The sequence below is a fragment of the Pseudophryne corroboree genome, chromosome 2, assembly GCF_028390025.1.
Source record: "Pseudophryne corroboree isolate aPseCor3 chromosome 2, aPseCor3.hap2, whole genome shotgun sequence".
NCBI lineage: Eukaryota > Metazoa > Chordata > Amphibia > Anura > Myobatrachidae > Pseudophryne > Pseudophryne corroboree.
The window spans coordinates 929273096-929294713 of NC_086445.1; the positions used below are offsets into that span (position 1 = coordinate 929273096).

The 21618-nt window shown below is 45.7% G+C and overlaps 1 protein-coding gene across 15 annotated transcripts in view; it reads left to right on the forward strand.

Annotated features, from left to right (window-relative positions):
- Positions 1-21618, forward strand: part of TSPOAP1 (TSPO associated protein 1) — a 941658-nt gene that overhangs the window by 259582 nt on the left and 660458 nt on the right. The window contains exon 2 of one of the 15 annotated variants that reach the window (XM_063956215.1): positions 16319-17287. The exons of the other annotated variants lie outside the window; for them this stretch is intronic. Within the exon in view, the coding sequence (XP_063812285.1) occupies positions 16679-17287 (609 nt within the window). The 5' untranslated portion in view covers positions 16319-16678. The remainder of the gene's footprint in view (positions 1-16318; positions 17288-21618) is intronic. 15 annotated transcript variants of the gene reach the window in all.

A 21618-nucleotide genomic window follows, 5' to 3' on the forward strand; every position in this document is an offset into this window, starting at 1 on the left:
ACAACTGGGAAGCAGACTTCCTCAGCAGACACGACCTGAATCCAGGAGAGTGGAGCCTCCATCAGGAGGTCTTCACGCTGCTAACAAATCGATGGGGGGTTCCCCATATAGACATGATGGCGTCTCGCCTCAACAAGAAACTTCCGAGGTATTGTTCCTGGTCCAGGAACCCTCAGGCGGACGCGGTGGATGCACTGACAACACCCTGGGTGTTCCCCTCAGTGTATGTGTTCCCTCCGGTTCCTCTCATCCCAAAGGTGCTGAGGATTCTAAAAAGAACAAGCATACCGGCGATTCTTGTGGTCCCGGACTGGCCAAGGAGAACTTGGTACCCGGATCTTCTGACGTTACTGGTCGACGATCCCTGGCCTCTTCCTCTGCGCGAGGACCTGCTGCGGCAGGGGCCGTTCGTCTATAAAGACTTACAGCGGCTACGTTTGACGGCATGGCGGTTGAATGCCAGATTTTAGCCCAAAAGGGTATTCCCAGTGAAGTCATACCTACTCTTATCCTTGCCAGGAAGGGTGTGACGTCGAAGCACTATCACCGTATTTGGAGGAAATATATTTCCTGGTGCGAGTCCAAGAAAGCTCCTGTGGAGAAATTTGACCTTGGACGTTTTCTCCATTTTCTACAAAATGGTGTGGATGCGGGCCTTAAATTGGGCTCCATTAAAGTGCAGATTTCTGCTTTGTCCATTTTCTTTCAGAAACAATTGGCATCACTTCCTGAGGTGCAGACCTTTGTGAAAGGGGTGTTGCATATCCAACCTCCTTTTGTGCCCCCTGTGGCACCTTGGGACCTTAACGTGGTGTTGTCGTTCCTTCAGTCACATTTGTTTGAACCTTTACGTAAAGTGGAGTTGAAATTCCTCACTTGGAAGGTTGTCATTTTATTGACATTGTCAGAGTTGGCGGCCTTGTCTCACAAGAGCCCTTATTTGATCTTCCATGAAGATCGTGCTGAGTTAAGAACTCGGCAACAATTTCTGCCAAAGGTGGTTTCCTCTTTTCATATTAACCAACCTATTGTGGCGCCAGTGGCTACTGGCGCTTTGGCTGAGGATAAGTCTCTGGATGTGGTCAGAGCTTTGAAAATCTATGTAGCCAGAACGGCTCCATTGCGGAAAACAGTCTGTTTATTTTATACGCTCCCAATAAGATTGGATGTCCTGCTTCCAAGCAGACCATTGCCCGCTGGATTTGTCAAGTAATTCAGCAGGCTCATTCCAAGGCAGGCTTGCCGTTACCGAAATCGGTGAATGCCCATTCCACTAGGAAGGTGGGCTCCTCCTGGGCGGCTACCCGGGGTGTCTCGGCATTGCAACTTTGCCGAGCTGCTACTTGGTCGGGGTCAAACACGTTTGATAAGTTTTACAAGTTTGATACCTTGGCCGATGAAGACCTTAGTTTTGGTCTATCGGTGCTGCAGAGTCATCCGCACTCTCCCGCCCGTTTTTAGAGCTTTGGTATAATCCCCATGGTTCTTTGAGCGGCCCAACATCCTCTAGGACGAAATAGAAATAGGATTTTGAATACCTAACGGTAAATCCTTTTCTATGAGTCCGTAGAGGATGTTGGGCGCCCGTCCCAGTGCGTATTGTATCTGCAGTGTAGTTCTGGTTAAACACAGTTGGTGTTATGGTTTTTTTCAGCTTCTTGCTGAATCTTGTTCATGTCCGTTGACATGTGTTCAGTTATCTGCCATGTTGTACGGCATGCTTATGGCGTGAGCTGGTGTTGTGCTCACCTTAGTTGTTAAATCCTTTTCTCGAAAAATGTCCGTCTCGCCGGGCCCAGTTCCAAACTGAGTCTGGTGGGGGATATAGAGGGAGGAGCCAGGTCACGCCCCTTTGAAAGTCTTGAAGTGCCCATGTCTCCTGCGGATCCCGTCTATACCCCATGGTTCTTTGAGCGGCCCAACATCCTACGACTCATAGAAAAGGATTTACCGGTAGGTATTCAAAATCCTATTTACTTTCTTAAGGTGTGGCCATTCCTTCCCAAAATCCCAGAAATCACTTTTCCTGTATGTTCACCTTCGAGTGGAGAAGTTCAGTGAGGTCAGGGGTTTTTAGCATAAAATCAAGGATGCCTACTTTTATATACCCATTTGGATAGGACACGTTGCTGTGCAGACTTTGCATTTTCAGTTTTGTGCCCTGCCTTTCAACCTATATCCCATACTTAGACAATCGTCTGATTAAAGCACTTTACTGGATATGCTTATGGCCCATGTGAGACTGATGCAGAGGCTGCTGGGATCAAACAGAGGGATCATCAACTTTCCCTAAACAACCTGGTTCTGTTTGGGAGGATGTTATTCCTAGCAATGCTCTTAAACACCAATCTGCAATAGATGTTTCTGCAGCGGGGTACACTGGTATTCTACAGGGAATAACATTGGGGTGTAGAGTAGGATCTTGATCCGAGGCACCAACAGGTTAAAACTTTGACTGTTCCCTGGATGCACTGCACTGCTTCCTCTATAGCCCCGCCTCCAGGCACTGGAGCTCAGTTTGTAAGTTGGTGCCTGCAGTGCAGGTCACTAGCAGGTGGGGCTGTGCTAGGCAGCCCTGAAAAGAGCTTTTTAGAAGACTTAAAGGGCGGTAGCACTTTCTATGTCTTTGTCATGCTGTGCTGCGACTCCATCACGTCCTTCAGTGGTGCTGCATACTCCCGCGGCCAAGTTGCAGTGGAGATGCACCGGTTTTCAGGCACACCACCGCTGCTGTTCTCCAGGCTCGCGTGGCTGCACTAAAGGGAGGAGGTAAGAGGGTCCCCCAGGTGGGACCCGCTGCGGTCACGCTCCCAGGAGACGGACCACGCCACTGGCGTGGACACTGTCACACAGGGACCCCACTATATCCACCAGGGCAAGGAGCACAGGTCGGATTTATAAAATTTCGTTTATAAAAGGCTCCACAGTACCTGGTGGTGCTCCCGCCTTGGAGCTGCAGTTCTCTCTCACTCACTCCCTGACAGACATTTTGGCGCCATTACATAGCTGGGCTGATCTCCGGGACTGCTGGGCACGGTCTCCTCTGTAAATCCGTCTGTATAATCAGCGCTGTGCATTTACCGACACGTAAGTATTCTACATGTAATTTTAGACAGTGTTAGTTAAGAACAAGTGTACTGCTATCTGAATATTTAGTACAAGTATTCTGTGATATACATCCAGTGTTTACTGTGCATTATCTGTATACATACATAGCTATATGTAATTTACTAGTCCAGTGCAGTTTTATTGTTTATATGTTTATATTTATATGATATTGAGCCCCCTGCTACGTCTCAGAAACCTGATAAGTTTAAACGTCAGAAGGTTGCTAAAGTAGGTTTACCACATTCTGACATAATTGACATACGTCAGGAATCCTGGTCATTTATTTATTAAAAGTTTCTTATATAGCGCAGCATATTCCGTTGTGCTGTACAATTAGAACAACAGTAATAGAACAAAACTGGGTAAAAACAGACAGACATAGAGGTAGGAAGGCTCTGCTCGCAAGCTTACAATCTATGTGACATCGCAGGTGGACTCTCATGTCGCTCGTCTTGTGGTGTCATCTACTCTGCCTGTCACCACTGTCACCTCACTGAAGGAACCGACAGATAAGCATGTGGAGGGATGCCTGAAGTCTATTTACACTCTTACCGGTGCTGTACATAGACCCACTATGGCTGCCTCTTGGGTGGCAAAAGGGATTGAAGCATGGGTTCAGGCAATTGAGGATGAGCTGCCTCAGGATTTTCTGACACTGCCAGACAATATCTGCCGTATATTATCACAGCCTCTCACTATATTCAGGAGGCGGCTTCTGATGCAGGGGTCATGGCGGCCAAGGCATCTACTACATCTATCCTGGCTTGCCGGATTCTGTGGTTGAGGTCCTGGAAAGTGGACTTGGAATCTAAAAAGACCTTGGAGGTGCTTCCTTTTAAGGTAGACAGTTCGCCAAGGCCTAGTTAAAAACCACTTCAGACGCCTGGGTGCGTATCTCATGGGTACGCAATCTCTTTCAAGAGCCGTCCCCCTCGTCAGTTCTTTTTAACGGTTATCCCCTCGGATCCGTTGAAAGCGCAAGCTCTACACCTGGTTGTATAATCCCTCCTGGAAACAGGAGTGGTAGTGCCGGTACCTCTGTCCCAGAGAGGCAGGGGCTACTATTCGACCCTGTTTCTAGTTCCGAAACCAAATGGGTCTTTCCTGCCTATCCTCAACCTCAAATCATTGAACAAGTTTGTGAGAGTGTCCAATTTCCATATGGAAACCCTGCGCTCTATTGTGCTGGTCATGGAACCCGAGGACTATATGGTATCCTTGGACATACAGGATGCTTACCTGCACATACCTATTGCCATTTCTGCTGCGGAGTACACTGGGCTCCACGAGGATTAACATCGGGGTGTAGAGTAGGTTCTTGATATGAGGCACCAGCAGGCTCAAAGCTTTTGACTGTTTCCAAGATGCACAGCACCACCTCCTCTATAACTCCGCCTCCATGCAAAGGGAGCTCAGTTTGGTAGTTGGTGCCATGCAGTATGCAGGCACTTAACAGGAGGCTGCCTTAAGAAGCCTATTCAGGGCTTAATTTTTACAGAAGAAGAAGAAATTCTTGTAAGAAGATTACAGGGCTGCTGCAGGCAACGTCTCACAGACTTCCCTGCGTGCAGCTCCATCACCCCCAGCGGCGCTGTATGCTCCCGCGCCCTGGTTGCCGGGTCACTGCAGCGGAGGCGCCGGCTTCTTCCAACAGTGAGTCACACACACGCCGCCGTCTCCCGGATCGTGGGGCCGCAGACAAGGGCGGCCGTAGGAGGCGGGCCGCTCGCACTGGCGTGGACACTGAATACTGGGCAGCCGCTCCACTAGTCACCAGGGTTGACTTATGGGCACAGGTCAGGGGGATATAATAATAATACCCTCCGTTTTTACACTGCCCGCACAACCGGTGGGGATGCCAGCAGGGGGAGCAGGTCGGATCTGAGGACCCTTCCCCCAGCCCCAGGGTGCCATTTCAGCAATGTTCCCGCCCTGGAGCTGCTTCCCTCTCCCTCACTCCCGGTCAGCAGCCATTACAAACAGAGCCTTGCTGATCCTGGGACTGCTAGGGCAAATCCTCCTCTGTGGAACTACCTGACTGCCAGTGCTGTGCTTCCTACAGGACACCTGAATATTCTACCTGTCACTGGGACAGTGTTAGTTAAGAATGAGTGCATACATTCAGGGTTGTGTGTTACAAACACCCTGTGATATACATCCAGTGTTTACTGTGCATTGTTATCTATTGTCATATAGCGATACTGAGTATTACTTTGTATTGCTAGTCCCTTGCAGTTTGATACGTAATTTCTGCATGGAACACTTGTGACTATATACGTGTGTGTGCATGTAGCTGCTGTGTGGTTGCCTTATTGCTGGGTATTTCACTCATTGGGCTATTCCTATATTGCTATACCTGAGGGAAATTAATGCCCCCTGTGGGACCACCTGTGCCACTACCACAGTTTATGGTCCCTGCTGTGAACCTGCCATGGGCGGATCAGCTTTCCACTCGGTTACAGCATTTGAACCGATCTATGACTAAATCTAAGTTTCACTCTCGCCCGCATAAGACTAAGTTGTCTTCTAAACGGGCCATTACCTCCTCTCAATACACTGCTATTCGAGACACGTCCTCTGATGAGGACGGTGCATATACTGACCCCACAGACACTGATGCTGATGTGTCGAATGGGGAAGAGAAGTCATTGGTGGATGTCCTGGATTTGATTGAGGCGATACGGCTCATTCTTCAAGTGTCTGATGATTCTGATCCTGAGACTGTCTCCAAGAAACTGGATAGGTTTAAATGTAAGAAGATGGTTAAACAAGTTTTACCCTATTCTAAACACCTGGTTGACATACGTCAGGAATCCTGGGAAAATCCTGGGACAAAATTTACACCGAATAAGAGACTGTTGGCTCGCTATCCTCTCTCTGCGGAGGTATGTAAACATTGGGCAACCCCTCCGCCTGTAGATTCTCATGTGGCGCGTATGGTTGTTTCCTCTGCTCTGCCAGTTACTACCGTCACCTCTCTGAAGGAACCGACGGATCGCCATGTGGAGGGATGTTTTAAAGCTATTTATTCCCTAACGGGGGCTGTGCAAAGGCCAACTATTGCAGCGACTTGGGCTGCTGAAGCTGTTGAGGCATGGGCTCAGGAACTCGAGGCGGAGCTGCCCTCTGATGCTTCTGAGCATGCTCTACAATGTCTTTCGTATATTGCCACGGCTTCTCTGTACCGTAAGGAGGCGGCCTCCGATGCCGGAGTGCTTGTGGCCAAGGCTGCTACTGCGTCCGTCTTGGCCAGACGTATCCTTTGGTTGAGATCCTGGTCGGTGGATGTGGATTCCAAGAAAACCCTGGACGTGCTTCCTTTCAAGGGAGACATTCTCTTTGGGGAAGACCTCAATAAGATTGTGGCTGATCTGGCTACTGCTAAAACAGCTTGCCTACCTAGTACGGCTCCTTCTGCACAGAAGGCTAAAAGTACTTTCCCTCGCCCCTTTCATCCTCCAGTGTGTGTGTGTGTGTGTGTGTGTGTGTGTGTGTGTGTGTGTGTGTGTATATATATATATATAGTGAGAGAGAGATTACCCAGCGCCAGCTGATAATATTTAAATACCTGCCACCTCTCAAGTGGGTATGCTCTGCCCACAATTGGTGAAACTAGAAACAAAATTTTCCCCACAAAGTGGAGAAGGTAGAGGCGCTGGTATTGAAATATTATAAATTTGATAATTAAGATGCAACATATATCAATATAGACAATTAATATTTATTAAATACATATAAAATAAATTTAAATTACCGGCCGGTAGACAGAATAAAATATGCCCCACTATTAAAATAAACACATTTAGTATGTACAAAAAGAACTGCAATATAGGTGTCCTTTGTAGGAGTTTTGAAGTGTCCAAATGCTGATAATTTGTTTGTTGGTAATTTGTTTCACCTGAACATAAGCCCGATCATAATATTATATATAATCCTCCCGGCCGCTGGTAGCTGTTCCTTTAATTGCGGACATATCCAGAGGTTAAATAAGTCCTTTTATTTTTAACTGATGAGAGATGGTAAAGGGTAGTGATAACTCACCGATGATGTTAATTTAACATTCCGCTATTGTTGGATGTAATTCAATCGGCATGTCGCATAAAAACCTCCAAAAACCGGCTAGTAACGTATAGATACTGGTTTACGCGTTTCCTCACCTTCAGATCCAGTCGGCGGCTTCCTCAGAACGGCTTCCTTCTCAACTTTGTGGGGGAAATTTTGTACCCAAAGCAAGCTCGTGCTTCCAGACCTGCCATGCCCAGACCGAAGCGTGCCTTGGCCACCCGTCAGCCAGCATCCAAAACTGACAAGCCTGCCGCATGACGGGGCGGGCCTCCCTCTGGGGGATCCCAGGGTGGGGGGCTGACTTCTAGGTTTTGCCCAGGAACGGTTGAAGACCACTTCAGTTACGCCATACCCTTCAAAATTCGTCCCCCTCATCGATTTTGCCTGACAGATGTGCCTCTGGATCCGGCAAGGGTAAACGCCTTGCACTCGGTGGTACATTCCCTCCTGATCACAGGAGTGGTGGTACAGGTGCCTCTGACTCAGGGGGGCACCAGGTTCTATTCACCGCTGTTTCTAGTCCCGAAACCGAACGGGTCTTTGCGGCCCATTCTCAATCTGAAGTCCTTGAACAAGCATGTGCGGATCTCCAAGTTCCGTATGGAAACGCTGCGCTCTATTATTCTGCCCATGGAGCCTGGGGACTATATGGTCTCCCTGGACATACAGGATGCCTACCTACATATTCCTATTGCGGTATCTCATCAGCAGTGCCTGCGGTTTGTGGTGGGCAACCTTCATTACCAATTTCGGGCGTTACCCTTTGGTTTGACAACGGCTCCGCAAATTTTCACCAAAGTTATGGCAGTCATGACGGCTGCACTCCGCCGTAGAGGGGTCAGGATCCTACCGTACTTGGACGATTTGTTGATCCTGGCAAATTCCCCAGAACTTCTCCTGTGTCATCTCGATCTGACGGTCCAGTGCATGACAGCCCACAGGTGGCTGATCAACTGGAAGAAATCCTTCCTGGTTCCTGCTCGGAGCATGTTACATCTGGGAATATAATTGGACACTCACAACCAGTGGTAGTTCCTGTCTCAGGAGAAAGTCCTGAAGCTTCGGGACAGGATTCGATGCTTCCTATCGCGTCCACAAGTGTCGATACATTCGGCAATGCAAGTGCTGGGTCTCATGGTGTCGGCTTTCGACATGGTGAAGTATGCTTATTTCCACTCTCGCCCTCTGCATAAGCTACTTCTGACCAAGTGGGATGGCTTGCCTCACCGGATCAGATTTCACATGATCTCTTTGTCTCCGGAGGTCCGCCTGTCACTGAGCTGGTGGCTTCAGGACCAACAATTGACCAGGGGCCGTCCCTTCTGGATATCCGACTGGGTTCTTCTGACAACGGATGCCAGTATGAGAGGTTGGGGCGCGGTGTTGGAACAACATTCTCTTCAGGGTCAGTGGACCAAGGAGGAGTCTCTACTCCTGGTCAGTATTCTGGAACTGCGGGCAGTGTTCAACGTGTTGACAATGTCCCAGCATTTCATACAGAACAGACCTGTCCAAGTGTAGTCGGACAACGCCACCACGGTGGCATGCATAAATCATCAGGGCGGCACTCGAAGCCGCATGGCAATGATGGAAGTATCACGGATTCGTCAGTGGGCGGAACGCCATCTGCCGGCCATATCCGCAGTGTTCATTCCGGGCGTCCTGAACTGGGAAGCGGACCATCTCAGTCGTCGGGACATACACACCGGAGAGTGAAGCCTCAACCTGGAGGTGTTTCAACTTCTCGTGGACATATGGGGTCTGCCAGATGTGGATCTAATTGCGTCTCGACACAATCACAAGGTTCCGGTCTTCAGAGCAAGAACAAGGGATCCTCAAGCTGCGTTCGTTGACGCTCTGGCAATTCCATGGAACTTTCAGCTACCGTATGTGTTCCCTCCGGTGTCACTCCTGCCCAGAGTAATGCGGAAGTTCAAGCAAGAAGGAGGAAACCTGCTTCTGGTTGCTCCAGCGTGGCCCAGACAGCACTGGTTCTCTGATCTCCTGGGTCTCTCGTGGGATCGCCCTCTTCTACTTCCACAACGACCAGACCTACTCATTCAGGGCCCTTGTTTTTACCAGGATTTGGCCCGTCTGGCTTTGACGGCATGACCCTTGAGGCTTCCGTCCTGAGGGCCAAAGGTTTTTCTGAGGCGGTCGTTCAGACTATGTTGAAGGCCCGTAAGCCAGCTTCTGCTCGGATATACCATAGGGTCTGGAATGCGTACTTTACTTGGTGTGCATCTCACAATCATGACGTTTTCAAGTTTATACGGCCAAACTATTGGCCTTTCTACAACAGGTCCTAGATTTAGGCTTGCGTCTGGCCTCCCTCAAGGTTCACATCTCTGCCTTGTTGGTTTGGTTTCAGAGAAAAATTGCTACCCTGCTTGATGTCCATACATTCACTCGGGGTGTGTTGTGGATTCAGCCTCCTTATGTGCCACCGGTGGCCCCTTGGTGGGATCTGTCGCTGGTTTTGGAGGCCTTACAAGAGTCTCCGTTTGAGCCTCTTACCTCTGCTGACCTTAAGTGGCTTTCCCTTAAGGTGTTGTTCTTGCTGGCTATTGCTTCAGCTAGAAGGGTCTCGGACTTGGGTGCCTTGTCCTATGTCTCCCTATTTGATTTTTCACCGTGACCGTGCGGTTCTTAAAACATGGCCTGGTTATTTAGCCAAGGTGGTATCTTCCTTCCACCTTAACCAGGAGATTGTGGTTCCGGCCTTATATTCTCCCGCGTTGTCTACCAAAGAGCGGTCTTTGGATGTAGTACAGGCTCTCCGTATCAATGTGAAGAGAACATCCTCTTTTAGGAAATCCGATTCTCTTTTCGTGATGTACGTACAGGCTGGTCGTCCGGTTCCTGCTACCATTACAGCCCATTCTACTCGGTCAGTTGGACCTTCTTGGGCGGCCCACCGTGGGGCAACCCTTGAACAATTGTGCAAGGTGGCAACGTGGTCCGTAGGGAACATGTTTATAAGGTTCTATTCCTTCCATACCGCCATTTCCCAGGATGCTTCCTTTGGACGCCGGGTTCTTGTGCCCGCTACAGTGCCCCTCCCATAAGGAACTGCTTTAGGACATCCCTGATGTAATCCTTTTGGAGCCCAGTGTACCCCACAGCAGAAAACGAGATTTATGGTAAGAACTTACTGTTAAATCTTTCTGCAAGGTACACTGGGCTCCACAAGGCGCCCACCCTGATGCACTTAGCTTCTTTGGGTTGGTATTGGCATAGCCGCTGGCACCCTCTCCTGCGGTGAGTGTGTGGTGTAATTGGCTACGAGCGATTGTCGTCTCTGTTACCTGCTACTGCATTGGGCCGGTTAACGAAGCTGAGCTCCCTGTGCATGGAGGCGGGGTTATAGAGGAGGCAGCGCTTTGCATCTTGGGAACAGTCAAAAGCTTTGAGCCTGTTGGTGCCTCGGATCAAGATCCTACTCTGCACCCCGATGTTAATCCGCAGAAAGAAATTTAACAACGGTAAGTTCTTACCATAAATCTCGTTTTCGCATCAGCAATATCTGCGGTTTGCTATTGGCAACATTCAATTCAGTTCCAGGCTCTGCCATTTGGACTGGCCACAACACCTCAGATTTTCACCAAGGTCATGGCCATGATGACGGCTTTCCTCCGTCGTCTGGGAATCAGGATCCTGCTGTATCTGGACGACTTGCTGATTCTGGCGAAGTACCAAGATGTCCTTTCCAGTCAACTGGAGATGTCAGTCCAATTCCTACAAGCCCACAGGTGGCTCATCTATTGGAAGAAGTCCTCGCTGGTCCCTGCTCGGAGCATGGTGCACTTGGGGGCGCTGCTGGACTCCCATAGCCAAATACTTTGTCTCCGGAGAAGGTACTGAAACTTAAGGACAAGATCAGATTCTTCCTATCTCGCCCGAGAGTGTCGATACACTCGGCGATGCAAGTACCTAGGCCTCATGGTGTCGGCTTTCGACATGGTAGAGTACGGTTAATTTAATTCCTGCCCTCTGCAGCGGTTAATCCTAGCCAGGTAGGATGGATTGCCCCATCGGATCAGGTCTCGAATGATTTCCTTAAATCCGGAGTAACATCGGTCACTGAGCTGGTGGCGACAGGTCTGACAGTTAAGCAGGGGCTGTCCCTCCTGGATCTCCAACTGGGTCCTACTGACAACGGACGCCAGTCTGTGGGGTTGGGGCGCGGTGTTGGAGCAACACTCCAGTGTCGATGGACCAAGGAGGGATCTCACCTCCCAATAAACATTCTGGAACTGCGGGCAGTGTTTAATCCGTTGACAGAACAGACCTGTTCAAGTACAATCAGACAACACCACCACAGTGGCGTACATAAGTCATCAAGGCGGCACTCAAAGCCGCATGGCAATGATGGAAGTGTCAAAAATCCTCCAATGGGCGGAATGCCGTCTGCCAGCAATATCGGCAGGGTTCATTCCGGGAGTCCTCAACTGGGAAGCGGACTTCCGCAGTCGTCAGGACATGCACGCCGAAGAGTGGAGTCTTCATCCAGAAGTCTTTCAACTCCTAGTGGACAAGTGGGGCCTACCAAATGTTGACCTGATGGCCTCTCGACACAATCACAAGGTTCCGGTCTTCGGAACAAGGACAAGGGATCCTCAAGCAGCGTTCATGGACGCACTGGCAATTCCATAGAACTTTCGGCTGCCATACGTGTTCCCTCCAGTGTCACTCCTGCCTAAGTTAATATGGAAGCTCAAGCAAAAAAGAGGAATACTACTTCTAGTCGCTCCAGCGTGGCCCAGACTGCATTGGTTCCCAGACCTGCAGGGTCTCTCGATAGAGCATCCTCTTCTACTTCCTCAACGCCTAGACCTCCTCATTCAGAGCCCTTGTGTCTACCTGGATCTGGCCAGACTGGCTTTGACGGCGTGGCTCTTGAAGCATCACTCCTGAGAGCAAAATGATTCTCTGAGGCGGTCATTCAAACTATGTTGATAGCCCGTAAACCAGGTTCGGCTCGGATTTATTATAGGGTCAAGAATTCTTACTTCACCTGGTGTGCTGCTAAGAATTATGATGCATATACTTTCAGAACTTCCAGGCTTTTGACTTTTCTACAACAAGGCCTAGACTTGGGCCGTTGTCTGGCCTCCCTCAAGGTCCATATATCTGCCTTGTCGGTGTGGTTACAGAGAAAAATTGCGTCTCTTCCTGATCACACTTTCACTCAGTGTTTTATGGATTCAGCCTCCCTATGTCCCTCCTGTGGCTTCATGGGATCTCCATTTGAATCTTTTGAGTCTGTGGACCTTAAATGCCTTACGCTTAAGGTCCGTATTTCTGTTGGCTATTTCCTCTGCTTAGGAGGGTGTCGGACTTGGGCGCTTTGTATTGTCGTCCACCCTTTCTGATTTTTCACTGTGACCGGGCAGTTCTTCGAACTCGCCCAGGTTATTTGCCTAAGGTCGTATCATCTTTTCACCTTAACCAGGAGATTGTGGTGCCGGCCTTCATCTCTTCTGGTTTGTCCTCCGTAGAACTTTGGATGTGGTACGTGATCTGCATATTTATGTGGAAAGGACTGCCTCTATTAGGAGGTCAGATTCCCTTTTTGTACTTTTTGGCTTTCACAAACGTGGCTGGCCTCAGAATAAGCAAATCTTGGCCAGATGGATTAGAATGGTGATTGCACAAGCCTATGCGCAGGCTTGACTCCCAGCTCCTGCTGCTATCAAAGCCCATTCTACTCAGTCTGTTGGACCTTCTTGGGCGGCCCGCTGTGGCGCGAATGCAGAACAATTGTGCAAGGCGGCTGCATGGTCCTCAGTGAACATGTTCATCAGGTTCTATGCCTTTGATACTTCCGCCTCCCAGGATGTTTCCTGCACACGCTGCAGTGCGTCCCCTTCCATGAGGACCTGCTTTAGGACATCCCCGATGTTATTCCCTGTGATATACCAGAGTACCCCGCTGCAGAAAAGGAGATTTATTGTAGACTTACTATTGTTAAATCTCTTTCTGCAATGTACACTGGATTCCACAGGACGCCCACCCTGATGCACTTAGCTTGTTTGGGTTTGTATGGCTTTAGCTGCTAGTCCCTTCTGTTGTGAGAATGTGGTTCTATGTGACTAACCTCTACCGTCTCTTACCTGCTACTGCATTGGACTGGTTAACATAACTGAGCTCTCAGTGCCTGGATGTGGGGCCCATAGAGGAGGCGGTGCAGTGCATCCTGTGAACAGTCAACGTTTTTGCCTGTTGGTGCCTTGGATCAAGATCCAACACTACACCCTGATGTTATTCCCTGTGGAATCCAGTGTACCTCGCAGAAAGAGATTTAACAATGGTAAGTCTACCATAAATCTCCTGTTTTTTCTCTCACAAAATAATTTTATCACCGCATGCCAAGGTTTGGTCTGTGCTGAAGATGTGATTAGTGCTGGTTCACCTCTGTGTGACACTCCTAAGCAAGATGGTTGCCACTTTCAAGGTAGTTCAATATCCGCATTTCAGAGATTTTCAGAGGTCCTTTTTCTTGAAATGGAACATGTTTCCTCACCATTTGTCCCTATACAACATATTGTCTTAGTGACCACATAATATGCTTAGGAATGGTTATTCTTATTTCAATTCCTGTAGACTCTGGAAGAGTCATCTCTTAACAAAAAATGTACTCCAGGTTAGTTGTTTTTCTGCCCCTGACCAGTGGTTAGATTCAGGTACTGATTTCCAGTGAATATCCAGTCAGAAAGCTATATTGAAATCACCAGGAAGGCACCAAGAATGCCCTGGCTATGAGGGAGACAACCTTACTATAAGATGGCCAGAGCATCTTCTCCCTGCCATCGCGGCGATCAGCAGACAACTGGGATCTTAACTACTGCAATATGCAGGATTTTCCCCCATGGATGTAGTCCTTCCATCTGGAGGTCTTCCAACTGCTGGTTGACAGGTGCGTTTTTTTGGATGTTGACATGATGGCGTCCTGGCACAACTAAAAAGTGCTATTACGAGGTTGATATGCAAAGCTTGATGAAACTATAGTGATTCCCTGGGATTTTTTTCCCCCTCAAGGGCTCTAAATGGGTGAAGCAAGAGCTTGGGTCCGCCTAGATTCACCAAAAATTCCAATCTTGGTACTCTGACCTCCTTGGCAAATGGGGGGGGGGGGGGACTCCTGTGTTGCCTAACATTGTGTCCCGATCTTAAGCTCATAGACCCTTCAGACATCCCACATTACATTGTCTGTTTTTAATTAGGGAGGCCGTTGAAGACTACATCTTCAAAGCGAAAGGGATTTCCAGACAACACTAAAAGCAAAGAAACCAGCTTCCGCCAGGTCTGGTAGGTCTCGGTTTCCTGGTTTGAGTGGAAAGCATTCCCTACATTCTTTCCGTTTAGCAAGACTTTTTTGTTTCCAAGAGCAAGTTACTCCTGTGGTCTTTGCAGGTTCAAGTATCGGTTCTGTCAAGTGTTTTTTCAAGGACAGCTTGTTTTGATTCCAGAGGCCCAGACCTCCTTACAGGGTATGTTTCATTTTCAGTCTGATTTATTTTCCTCTTTATTTTTCACTGCGACTGTGTTTCACCTGGCAATAGCTAGAGGGTTTTGGAACTTAGGGCTCTGTCTTTCTGTTTTCCTCCCTGAAATTCCACAAAGATCATACAGACAAAACCCCCCTTTCAGCCCAAATGGCCAAAGTTGTCTGGGGGAGGGGTGAACCTCATTTGCTGGATGTGGTAAACCTCATTGGTATACTGCAGATTTGTGCTAGACAGATGATCTATTTGTCTTCAATGGCTCTCAGAGGGGGGGGGGATTCAGTAACTGTATTTTTTTAGCTCCTGGGTTAAGATCATGTCATTGTTTTTAATTACTGCCCGCTGTAATCCCCTAACGTTGATTAATGCCTGCACCTTAGGTGGGTAAAAACTGAAATCCACATTATGTTCTCTCTTGGTACTCACTGCACGCCAGAATTGTATAGCTCCTGGCACTTCACTTGAATTCTATGCCTTACCACACGTTATATGTGGGGCCTGCCACAGTACACTTGACGGAGGAAGTAAAAGCCTGGGGTAAGTCCCGCAGCTAATTGAAATCCTCCCACAGTAGGGCATGGTCAGCCTCCGAGCAAACAATTGTGCGGTGGATACAGAATTTCATCCACCAAGTATATGTTGGATCAGGTCAGCCTGTTACGTGTTATGGCTCATTCTACTTGTTATGTGGCACAAAGTTTTGCCAAGGTGTAAAGTTACTTGTTCTTTTTTGCTTTACTCCTACATCAGAATCAAGCCCTTAGATTGAGACATATATTACTACAAATACACATTACATGTCTAAAATATCCGTGTGTGTGTGTAATCAGTATTTGCTCATAAAATAACAGCACCACTATACCACTGTACAGTGTTAGCAGTGCACACTAGATTGTCTGGCAGTAAGAAAAATGTACAATAAAGATGACAATCAGTTTGTATTCTGTGATTTGAGAAAGATGTGTATATTTTACATTATAGACATGCATTATATTTTTTAACGTTTACCTCATACCTTATGTGTATTTTAATAGTGAGTGAATTTGCAGTTTAAATGTATCTGACATACATGCTGAGTTACTTTATGCAGCACATATTTTATGCTTACATGTGTAATATGGTTCTATCTGCTCTCTGCAAGTATTTAGCCGGTAGGTTAAAGACTATATACTCCTTTTGTTATGATTGAAAGTTCTAAGGCTTTTGAATTTAACATGGAATAAATAAGCTAGGCTGTTGAAATGTTCCTTCTTGAAGCTGCCTTCTGCTCCTGTGTCTAGTGAATAGATATGATGTACATGCTGTGCTTGATGTTTATTCTCCTACTGGACTGTATGTGGTTTTACACAGAATCTTTTCTTAAGACATTGTTTACTGTTGTCTGGGGACAATGCTGGTTCAGGTTCATTTAAGACATGTCTGTAGCAGCACCCTAACCTTTCATCATTAGGCAGAAAACACTCCATTCCAGCACAGTTTCCATGGCAACCATCTGTCTCTCTCTTTTCATTGGTTGCCCAGTGCTTGCTATACAAATCTGGTAGGTTTAACTCCTCTATTAATATTGATGACTTGAAAAGCTAGCAGAGGTAGAAAGCAGTTAACTTTAAGCAGAGCTCTCTCTCTGCTTAATACAGATTGTCCGTGATCACCAGTGGAGCCTACAGATGAACTAATCATAAAGGCAGTGCTTACAAAATGAAGAAAGCCATGAATCTAAAGCCATAGAATCAAGATGCTGGCTATTTACCTTCCCTTGTAGGAATGTGAACAGCTTATGCCGGAGGTATGTTCTGCAGGGGAACCCTGCATTTTATATTTTCTGCCCGAGCGAATCGTGACATGCAAGAAATCATTTTGCTCATGAATATGCAACGTTTACATGCTGCACCAAAATGAGGACTCTTCTCGTTAAAGAATTGCTAACTTAAGGATCTTTCTAATCTGTAATTTTTATATTTTTCTGCATGGATATTTGTCAATGACATTCCAACTGCATGATGTTCTGTATGAGTACTGATGGACAGCAGAACATTATGCAGGGAGCCAGTGAGAGTTCAGAGGAGGCATGGGTTTTAGAAGCAGTAGCAAGATGCAGTTTCTTGCACAACCCATTATTGGCTGGTGCTGTCCAAAGCCAGGAGTGTGACGACACTACTGCTAAGGAACTGTCTAGCCGCGTGGTTCCGCTTCTGATGTACTCATCTTGTGAGGTGCCGTCAGAATCTCTGATGGATGGAGAACATCCTAAGGTGCAGGTGCCAAACGGTGATTTTCCAATGGAGCAGTTCATTGATGTGGAGTTAAAAGCAACGATGCTTCCTCATAAAGATTCTCCAATGGAGCAGACAGTCCAGAAGAATTTCATCTTGGTTGACAAGCAGATAGGAGACCTCTCTGCTGTTACTGCAAGCTTGGATGTTTCAGTTTCCAAATTGTCTAGGACTAAGCTTAAAGGTATTAAATGCGTTTCCGTGCCAACAGATAAGCAGGAAATGCCAGTCTGTCCTCTGGAAAATGGGATTAGGCCTAGTAGCACTTATTCCTTGATAAAGCCAGTATACACTGTGAATGAGAATGAAGAAAAATATAAAACACTCTTTAAGGTAAGTAGCTAGATTTTAATATCATTTTGTGTTGTACATTTTTATTTAGTGCACACAATATGAAGTCAGTTTCTGTCTGATGAGATCTGTGACAGTTAATCTTGTCAGTACCATGGATAGCTCAAAGTTCATTGCTAGAGGACACCCTGCATGTTCTATTTTAAGTACAGACGGTCACGTCCTTATTCTCAGAAGGATGATTCTAAGATTGCACAGGATATTCGAATGTGTATCACCTGCATGTTTTCCTTATGTGCATTTTATAAATACATACGAAGATTTGAGTTAGCTGAGATACATTCATGCTCTAGCACACACTGTGTGTTTCCATCTTTCTACACACACTGACGTGTCTGAATTTTTAAGTTGCTGCACTTTAATATCAATCTTATGCTACGTTGATTTTTTATTTTTGCTGTATATTGCTATTTTGACTTTTTATATAGGGTCAATCAAGTGGACATCCTGTTTATAGCTTATGAACAATAAATGTTGGCATTTTCAGAAATATTGACCTATGTAAATCTAATACACTGTGTGTGTGTGTGTATATGTGTATATGTATGTATATATATATATATATATATATATATATATACTGTTACTGCACATAAAGCATATATATATATATATATATATATATATATATGCTTTATGTGCAGTAACAGTATGCCTGCATCATCTGTGCTGTAATTGTGAGGATGGGAATTATGCATACTGTATGTAGGTACCTGTTTTAATTAGTGATGAGCGGATTCGGTTTTACTCGGTTTTACTCGGTTCTCAAAACAGCATCTTATTGGCTCTCGGATGTCACGTGTTTTGGATTTGTAAAACCGAGTAAAACCGAGTAAAACCGAACCTCGCTCATCACTAGTTTTAATACAGAACATTTTTGCTAAAATGTGTTTATTTATGGTTGACTTTAAGCCGGATTTTCCTTTCAGTTAGGGTTGCATGTTTTGGCCTATCATTTAAAGCTGTAAAAGTCTTTACCAAAAGGGGCCATTTGATGAGGTTAAGTTAAAGCATTCGATACCAAATTAAAACTTCTTACTATCTTCCTTTCACTTTTTACTTGTGGGCCTATGAGTATTTTCTTTTATTCAGAGAGATAGAAATGAGAGGATACAAATTATTAGCTTAAGCATGCTGACAAAATATATAATATTTGAACTTGTACTAAACAATATGTATATATAATTGGCTACTGGAATTCTAATTAATATATTAATATGCAAAAATGTATCCCCCTCCCCCAGCACCACTTCACCCGTTCCCCCTCTGCTAGTTTGTTCGGTGCAAGTAAATTCCCTTTTACCCCATCCCATCCCAGTCACTGCATGAATGGAAGCTGTAGCCACCATCTACTAAATCCTGCAAGTGTTGAGACATGAAGTAGGGACATTGTTTACATTTATTGGGCCCTACACACTGCCCGATTGCTGGCCAAGGTGCCTGACGGCCGACCCGGTGGTGGGATTGGGGTGGGGGGGGTGACAGGGGGAGTGAAGTTTCTTCACTCCCCCTATCACCCGGCCCCATAGCCCTGCATGCTAATATGGACGATATTGTCCATGTTGGCTTGCAGGAATAAACGAGCCGGCACCAACGATGAACGAGCGCAGTCACACACTGAAAGATATGAATGATATCTCGTTCATTAATTAACAAGATCATTCATATCTTATCGGCCAGTGTGTAGGGCCCATAAGGCTCGTACAAACTAGGCAATTTTGTAAGCGATATTGCTCATTTTTACCCTCTAGTTTACAATATCGCCCAGTGTGTATGCTGCTGACAACCAATGCGCGCTCCCGGGAGGTAGTTAACTACCCCCTCTGTCGTCTGTACATGCAGCTCAGTCTGACTGTATCTTTAGATGCTGTATGTTCAGGCCGACCGCGGCATGATGTCACTGTGCGATATCACACAGTGTGTATGCGGCCCGGGAGGGGAAAAACGAGGCGATATTGCTCCTTGAGGGAATCGCCTAGTGTGTATGGTCCTTTTTACATTTTTTTAATACAATATGGTGTCTAGGGCTGTATTCACTTAGCTGCAGTAATTTACCACGTGGGGAAAAGGGTGGTAACCTCTGGCTTTTATGTCCAAGGCTATTCAATTGCTTGCGCAGTAAACCTCCCCTTAATGCGTTAACCTCTAAACTTCCGGGAAAAGTACCCAGAGCTATAGGTTAAATGGTTTGTGGCACCTGCGATACGAGTTCTTACCACAAATTTCTATACAAGCTTCCCTCAGGCTCTATCAGAAATCTGCGTTATATGCAGCCTGCAATCTTAAGTGCCCTACATACTGGGCGATGTTAGCGATTTTATCGACCAACAAGATTATTGATTGCCTATTCTTTTCCCCAAGGTTTTTTACCTACACACTAGACGATATTGGTGGGCAGTTTGGACGATATGAGAGTACATGCATCTATATCGTCCAAATTGACTTGCATGTATAAACGAGGTGAGATAAACGAATGATCGCGGGGCCGCGCATCGTTCATCATTGATGCATACACACTGACAAATTTGAACGATTTATAGTTCACTTTTGAACGATCTCGTTCATATCGATCATCATTATCGCCAAGTGTGTAATGGCCGATACCGCGGGCTGTGATTGAATGGACACGGCAGACCAATTAGCCCTAAATTCACGTCATTCCATCAAAGACCTCTTTAGAAATTTTTTTTCTATTGCTTCTCTTCCATAAACATTACCTTTATAACTAAATGTTTGCTAGTGCTTTCTGCCCATTGAGTAGTAACACAATCTGCCCATTTATGGTGCATCCCCATGTGTGTGTTTTTTTTTTTTTAAATGTATTTATTTAAATGTTTTGAATATTAAATTAAATGGATTAAGTAATTGTTTGCAAGAATTTGTCTAATCTCCTAACAGATACACGAGTATAAATAATACAGTAACATTAAATAAAGAGAACTGAACTATTTGTGTAGTAAATGCAATGAGAGGTTTCTTTCCCTAATTTGATCAAACCAGTGCAGTGCATGTTTGTATATCCTTAGCATCATTGATGGTAAAAATCTCGTAAGTACCTAAAATAAACACTTATACTGACTGTAAATGTTAATGTGCACCATACAAATGCATTATTTGTATAATGAAAAATGTGGATTTAAAGGTTTTACTATGTCTCCCAATATTACCACAGATTTGTTAGTTCTAGCATAGAAAATTACCTCTATATATATATATATATATATATATGTATATATTCTAGAGAAGCGTTTATCTTGAGCCTCCAGCCAGTATTTAAGCTCTAAGCTGACACACTAGGAAGTGCTTCCTTGAGATTTCAGAGGATTACACAACAGTAATATAAGCCTTTTTCAGCGTTACCAGTCTGTAGTTTTTGTCATGTAACAGCTTTGACGGTACCCCATGTAAACAGAAATATTACCTAGGAGCCACATTCACTGGGTGTGAAATGTCTGATCCAAATGGGTACAGCAGTTTAGTAAAAACAGGCATTTACTATTATACAACCACTGAAAGTGTGAGAAGAAGCCTCCTTTTCACTACGTCACAGGGGAGGTGAGTATACTAACTTATGTATTGGCCACAGGCAATGCATAGTTTATCTGGAGACATCCTTAAATTAGTAAAGTACAGTGCACTCCAAAATTAGATGGAATCAAGTCACAAAACATAGAATTCACAGGTACTAGCTGGATACATTATTTGTCCTCGAACATGTTCTATCTCTATAAACACCTCTAGTTAGTTTATTGGCATGATCTTGGAATGGTAAAGTCTTTGATGGTTCATGATTAGAAAGTTTATGGTAGAAATTAGTGCATTCTAGAAACTATTGCGTTTCATTAGTGCTTTGTAAGAGAACATGACTTTTTTTTTTTTTTTTTAATGATGGTGAATGGCTCACTTTTTGTTAATAGTTTAATTTCTATTTCTAATGTTTTTAGTACCCCACTCCATAATGGGCCTTTATCAAGAAGTGCAAATTGGCAGCAGTTTCCCATTTTGCAGCAATTTTCAATGTAAAAACCTAAACCATTGGAGCAAATTATCATTACTCCTGTGAATCGGGGCAGCTGCTCAGGTAAGCAGCAGTCTCAGCAAAGCCTAACAGCTACATTTTCACCACTAAGGGGTCTATTCAATTGATGTCTGATCCTTTCCGATGTAAAGGATCCAACAGTTCAGTATTCAATTTGAGGCCAAATCCAACAGGTTTTGGCCGCTTCCAACAATGTCAATCTGACTTTTTTCAAAGTCAGATTGACATTGTCGAAAACGAACCAAAAACCTTTCGGATTTGGCTGCAAATCCGA